Source organism: Nematolebias whitei, chromosome 10 (assembly GCF_014905685.2).
Source record: "Nematolebias whitei isolate Nwh7 chromosome 10, NemWhi1, whole genome shotgun sequence".
NCBI classification, from domain to species: domain Eukaryota; kingdom Metazoa; phylum Chordata; class Actinopteri; order Cyprinodontiformes; family Rivulidae; genus Nematolebias; species Nematolebias whitei.
The window spans coordinates 33,489,236-33,496,293 of NC_056507.1; the positions used below are offsets into that span (position 1 = coordinate 33,489,236).

Below are 7,058 nucleotides of genomic sequence, written 5' to 3' on the forward strand. Positions count from 1 at the left end.
ATATGTGTGTGTGTGTGTGTGTATATATATATATATATGTGTGTGTGTGTATGTGTGTGGGTGTGTGTGTTAATCATGAATATAGTACTCCCTACCACCTTGTGCATGTTCATATTGTTTTTTTTCCAGATTTGTGTATTCTGCTTCTTTTGTGATTATTTCATGTTTGTTTTTTTTTCCTGTATTATTATAAAATGCTAGTGGATGCCTCAAATTCCCCCCTGGGATTAATCAAGTATCTATCTTTCTGTCTGTCTAGTTGAATATTTGTGTAATGCAAAATTGAAAGTGATCATGTGAACTGCAATAAAAGTAATTTTTGATTAAAAGTTGCTTCGGGACGTCACAAACCCACTCAGGTCTCAGCTGTTAGCTCGTCAAGCCCGTCAGAAACAAACTATTTCTCAGTTTGTTCAAAGAGCATCTACAACAGGTAAGATAACTGTTTACACCCTTTCCACATAACCCTAAATGATCTTTTAACAGCAGCGTTCCACTCCTGAGCAGCTGCTGTGGGTCACAGAGGATTCAATTACAAGTTTGGGGAAACAGCCTCAGGAAATGTGGACTTCTACCAAAGTGCTCACTGTTGTTCAAAGGCTGCTTTAAAATCTTTGAAAATATTCCTAAAAATGTTACTTGGGTGTTTACTTGTATGTCTGTTAGCAAAAAATCTCATGAACCACTGGATGGATTTTAATACACCTCTGACCCCGACTCATACTCAGCATGAGTGATCTTTATTGAAAACTCACATTCCTTCAAGGAACACTACCTGTATTTACATCACACTTTACACAAGTAAAAACCACAAAGTACCTCACAAAATAAAATATCCAACCAGTTACACTTTATTATAGTGCACCATGGCTGTCCTTGTAAATCCTGTATAAGTTGAGCAAATTTTGTTGAATTTGTCTGAATAAAAGCTTCATCAGTTTGTATTGAAACTAAAGCAACAACTGTCCATCAGTTTAAACAGTTTCACAATAAAACGTATACTCTTCAAAATATTGTTCTGTACATTAAAACAAAATTAAACAAGCGTAACACACAAAACAATTTATGCTTGTCGACCAACGTATACAGCAATACATCGATCTATAACAATGGAAGGACATGGCACAACCTTTGACCTTGATTTGTAACCTTGACCTTGAAGCAGTGTTGATGAAAAGCACATGATGATCATTCTAATGATGATGCATGCGTGTGTGAAGTTTTGTTAAATTATTGTGTGATGTGTCTGAATGGCAGAGTGACCTTGTGTGGTTTAACACTCCTGAGTCTAAATGACCCACAAGGAGTTTGACTGGTACATGAATACTTTGTGTAAAAATATTTTCTGTTAAAATATTGAATTAAAGACCTATTATAACGACATTTTTAAGAACAAAAAGACTAAACTTGTAAAGTTTTGTTTTTATGTAAACTCTTGTTACTTGTAAGCTTTTTGTTTTAATTCTAGTACTTAATACAATCAAAGGGACTTGCTTTTTAAAACTTATTTATAATATCTTTTTCCTTCTTTCGGCTGCTCCTCTTCAGGGGTCACCACAGCGAACTGTCACTCCACTTAGCCATTGATTTTACACCAGATGTCCTTCCTGCAGCCACAGACCACTGAGCTACCACAGCCTGTGTGGAGCAGAGCTGCTGTCTGCGGCGCCCAGGGGAGCAGATGGTGCGGGTTCAGGGCCTTGCTCAAGGGCCCAGAGCAGGGCAAATGAGGGTGGAGGCAGGTGGGTGTGTTTCATCTTTTCCACCCACGTTTTGATGTCTGCCCAAGGAGTTGGACTGGCGACCTTCCTGTCACAGGCCCACCTTCTCCAACCTCTGCGCCACCACTCCCCCATAAAATATTCTATTTTAATGGCTAATAATAAACAAGGTGTCTGTGATATACATTAAATGAAAAGCAGCACTTTGTCTTTTCCCCTCAGCCACTCGCATCAGATGTGTTCATCAAATCTTGTATTTTCTGGATTACAGAGAAAGATCAGTGTGGCTGAAGTTGGATTATTGTTGGCGAACAGGTTTCAATCCTCCAGTTCTTCTGTCAGAATATTCAGACGTGTCTGAAACTGGACAGGTCTGAGCAGACGCTGCATGAACATCAAACCTGTTTACAGCATCGTTACAAATGCACGTATAACTTAACCGGTCCTTCAAATCTATTTTTCTCTGACAAGAAAATTATTATAAGCCAAAGAAAATACATCCCAGGTAAAATCTACTATAAAAAGTACAGCAGCACTTTGTTGTACTTCATTTATTTACACAAACTTCACAGAGTTAAAACCGTCTGTGGTATGTACAAAGTCAAACAGTCAAATAAATACTTACAGGATATTTACAAGTGCATACATGAAATCAATATGTCTGTATGTGTCTGTTAGTAAAATATCTCGTGAACCTCTGGACAGATTATAATGAAACTTTTAGAAAGTAATCACTGGATGTTTGTCTACAACTGATGAACTTTGGGAGCAAGTACGATTCAAAATGGCCGCAACAGCTGATCAACAATAATAAACACAAGACTGGCTCTAATTCAGTTGGCGTTACAGATATTGAGATAAAGTTTGGTGTGACTGTAGCTGGGACTGATCCTCATGATGTACACAAGCACCAACACACTCACACCTCCACCACTGGAAACACTGGCAGAAGACACGCATCACCTCCAGGAATGTTTATTTCACTCAACCTGCTTGTTCTTTGTGCACAATTTGAAGATCAGTGTTTGGAGCTGAAAGATTGATTTTAAAAGTTAAACACACACAGACTTGGTGTGTGAAACACACACTTTTTATTTCTTGGTGATTATCAATAAGAATCAAAGAGAAAAACTTGTTTTTCTGCTATAAATTTAAACAGAAGTTTTCCACTTCTTAGAGCCACAACTTTAATAGTTCTGACGAGTGTGAAAACCATCACAGTTCTGTTTGCTTAATCAACGTTCTCAGAAATGAGAATTTCTCCACGTTCCATGAACTGCAGTAGATTTTACAGGTGGAGGAGCGCTGCCTGCTGGAACGAGCGCATCAAGCAGAAAACCCGTTCTCGCTCACATTCCTTAATGATGAGCTGAACCCACAAAGTAAAGGGAGCGTTTACTGTCGCCGATTGGGTTGGTTAACAGGTGCGCCTTTCATTTTTCAGCCTTCGCAACAAACATCCATGACCAAAGTGCAGAACTGAAATAATTCACTACAGCTTAATGTGGTCTCCAGCTCATGAAGAAAATCAAGTTCTCTGAGGGTTTAGGTTTTAAAAAAGAAAAACATATTTTCTGCAAATCTCATGAAATCCGTCCTGTCTGGTAAGACGTGTTTGTTGACTTCAACATCCTGTCATGTGACTCTCTGAAAAACAAGCAGCAGCAGGAGCAGATTTGATGAGAAAGAAGTAAACTAGAAGAGTCACGTCTAGTTGGAATGCTCTTGAATTTCAAAAACAGGAGGCGCAACAAACGAGAGAAAGTTGAGGATGCGTGTGGGCAAACCCAGCTTGGAAACGACTCCTCGTGCTCTGGTACCGAGCGCTCTCCTCACAGCCACTCTGCTGAGCTGCTGCAGACTGAGAGGGGTGTCTAAAGAAGGAAAAGACCACCACGTTACATAGTTACAGCTGCTCCAACACATAGGGACAGGAAGCACACTTACTTTCAAAGAACTCCAGGCAGCGGTACGAGGCAGAGCCCACACCGGTGTAGTGGATGGGCTTTTTGTTCAGGTTATCTCTAGCAAACACGTTCCCGCCGAACTCCACAAGAAGCTCCATCAGATCAGTGTTCTTCGTTTTAGCTGCATGATGAAGAGCCACCTCATGGAGCTTGGAAGCGTTCACGTTCGCCCCTAAAAAAATAAAAAGAAGCAAATTTATTATTATTTTTTTTAAATCACATCTATTTAGCACATTTATGTTTGAACCGTTCTGCTCCTGTTTAGCGTCTGCAAAAAACGTGCAGTCCTTTGGTGACCCAGAGTCTGAGAGGATTTCCTGTCAATGAGAAAATTGGGGTCTTTTTTTTTTTTTAATACGATTTTTATGTTTTAATCACAAAAAGTTGTTCTTAATTTTTTTTTTTTTTTTTTTTTTACTCAATACAAAAATCACTGCGTTAAAGAAAAACTGACTCCACATTGGCAAATGTCTCAAAAGCTTTAGTTCACCTAAGGATTGTATTTTGTTAACAGGAGCAGAACGGATTTAAAGCACTCACAAAGGGCGACGTGCACCTCAAACTGTGCTGCCAATGACCCAGTGTTCCTCTGCACTGTTCAGACGTTAACAAACAAAACCCAAAGTAATTAACTCTGTAAATAATATGTTTCTTCAGTGTTCGTTGAAGGTGAGGACAGCCTCAACTCTTGCACAGGAGAACAAGCGCTCAGTGAGTCAAACGTAGAAACCCTGAATCCGTTTCTTCATTTATTAAGTGAAAATAAGATGATGCAATCCTGTTGTCCTTAGGTCAAAATAGCACATGGCTTCATATTAAAACTGGTCATTTTGACCCAAGGGCAACGGGAAAGCTAGCACAAAATGTCACAATTATTTAGAAATGTCTGATTCCTGAATAAAAACAGATTTTTTTTTTTTAAAGGATAATATTTGTTAAGATGTGCAGCTCTCTGTGGCAGAAGGTCAAAATCAGACTAATGCAATGAAAACCACTGAGTTTTGACACAAAAAACATTGCAAACTACTCACACCAGCAGAACTTGATGGACAAGTTTGTGTCAACATATAAAGAGCGCTTGTTGTTTTGAGAATGTAGAGCTAATACAGAAGAGACAGCAGGTCCACATGACAGGTTTGGAGCTAAAACCAGACATTGAAGTTTTTGTGAATCTGAGCCTCAAGTGAGTAAATCCTCTACCAAGGCAAATGTCATATTTTGTGACCTTGACAAAACATTCATGCAAACCAAATTGTGATACTTGTTTCCAGGGGCGGACTGGGACAATAATCCAGGCCGGGAATTTTGATACCATCCCAGGCCACCACCACCTGATTAACGCAAACCACCAAGACTGAGTTCAATTGAGCGCACTTTGAATGCATGTTGTTTGCACACGTCTAACTGAATACCTACATAAATCTTTCTTCTGTGGTGCAATAATCCGTCCTCAAATCACATAAACTGAAATTATGTTGCCCTATATTTTGCTATGCATAAGCCCTTTTAAAATCACTAGGAATATGACAGTCAATCATAGTTTCATACAACAAATGAGAGATCGTGTTGTACTACAGATGTGTTGTTTATTCTCCATCAAATCAAACACATTTTTACTCACTTTTGTAAAAAAAAAAGATAAATGCAAGGCATACTGAACAGAATAGGGAGTGATTAGCTTCATTGTATGTCAGCCACTTTCTGTTTGTGCCATCGTTTGAGTGGAAGACATTGGGAATTTTTCTTTTACTTGTCTGATTTGGATGGTAATGGAAAAATAAATCCAAATCCTTGAAATGAGGGCGGGCAAAATAATCAAATGGCTTCTCATGACTTTTGCTGTCCTTTTCATTCTCCATCTCTCTCTGTTTCTCTCTCAGTACATCTGGTTGCTCTGCAAAATGAAATTAACATTTTTAATATTCTATACTTGTTAAGGTAATTGTATACCGCTTGTCATAAGTGAAGCACAATTTATTCTAAAAGCATAGTCTGCAGGTATGATTGTGCTCTTAAATTGTACCCGAAGGTTCCTGCTCTGACTCCTTACTGCTGCTGTCCATCACCTCCATGACAGGAGCTCCTGCAGCACTAGTGCTGCTCACCGTTATGACATTGCTGTCTTCTCCACCTTTGTAAGGAAAAATCCAAAAGCCATCCATAATTTCCCATCTATTCATTTTCACTTATTGACTATTTATATGGGGCAGCACAGTGGCGCAACTGGTAGAGCTGCTGCCTCTCAGCGAGCAGGTCCCTGGTTCAAACCCCGGTCCAGGGGCCTTTCTGGGTGGAGTTTGCATGTTCTCTCCGTGCATGCGTGGGTTTTCTCCGGGTGCTCCGGTTTCCTCCCACAGACCAAAAACATGCATGTTAGGCTGATTGGTAACTCTAAATTTTCCCTAGGTGTGAGTGAGAGAGTGAATGGTTGTTTGTGTCGTTTGTCTCTATGTGGCCCTGTGATGGACTTGCGACCCGTCCAGGGTGTACCCCGCCCCTCGCACAGTGACTGCTGGACATGGGCACCAGCGACCCCCGTGACCCAAAATGGAATAAACGGGTAAAGATAATGGATGGATGGATGGATGGATGGATGGACTATTTATATGTATTGGCTATTCATATAACAAAAAAAAAGTTCTTAATCTCAACGGAACTTTACCTGGTAAAATAAAGTTTAAATAAAATATTGTAATACAAGGATTTTAATATTCAGATAATTTATTGGAGTAATGAAGGGTATACACAAAATATCCTCAATAATCCAGGTAGAAAATCTAAAAAAGTTAAGTCAGGTCCTCTGGACAGATTAAAAAAAAAACAACTTGTTGAAACGTTTAGTCTTTAATCCAAAAGACTGTCAGTTTGAGAAGCTGCAACAAACTTAGTTTCAAATAGTCTCTTTTCATAGTGGATCAACCAGTTTGTTGCTGACATCCAGAACTAGCTGTTAACATGATAAAGGAGGACCATCATCAGCCTAACAATGGATCGTTAGTGCTCTAGGCTGTTTGCTATTCACAGGGGGCTGAGAGATACCAGCAATAACAGCATTGTAAGAGGGCTACAGTTGGACACAGAGGCCTCTGTCCCTGTTTAATGATGGATGAGTTCTCATCACAAAGATGGCTTCCTTTACTCCTCTCTCAAACCAACACTTCTCTCTATCAAGGATGAGCACATCTTCATCCCTGAAAGTGACTGCTGGCCTGCAGATGAGTGTAAACCACAGAGTTCTCCTGGCCTGATGATGTTGCTCTTTGGCCCAGCACAGAAGAGCAACATCTTCAGGCCAAGACTCGGCAGTTTACACTCATCTGCAGGCCAGCAGTCACTTTCAGGGATGAAGATGTGCACATCCTTGATAGAG

The 7,058-nt window shown here is 39.9% G+C and overlaps 1 protein-coding gene across 1 annotated transcript in view; it reads right to left on the bottom strand.

Annotated features, from left to right (window-relative positions):
- Positions 1-2,307: 2,307 nt before the first annotated feature.
- The window catches only part of asb13b (ankyrin repeat and SOCS box containing 13b), a 7,895-nt gene continuing 3,144 nt past the window's right edge, over positions 2,308-7,058 (bottom strand). The window contains exons 5-6 of the mRNA XM_037682996.1: positions 3,669-3,860; positions 2,308-3,595 (exon numbers count right to left, since the gene is read on the bottom strand). Coding sequence (XP_037538924.1) covers positions 3,432-3,595; positions 3,669-3,860 — 356 coding nt within the window. The 3' untranslated portion in view covers positions 2,308-3,431. The remainder of the gene's footprint in view (positions 3,596-3,668; positions 3,861-7,058) is intronic.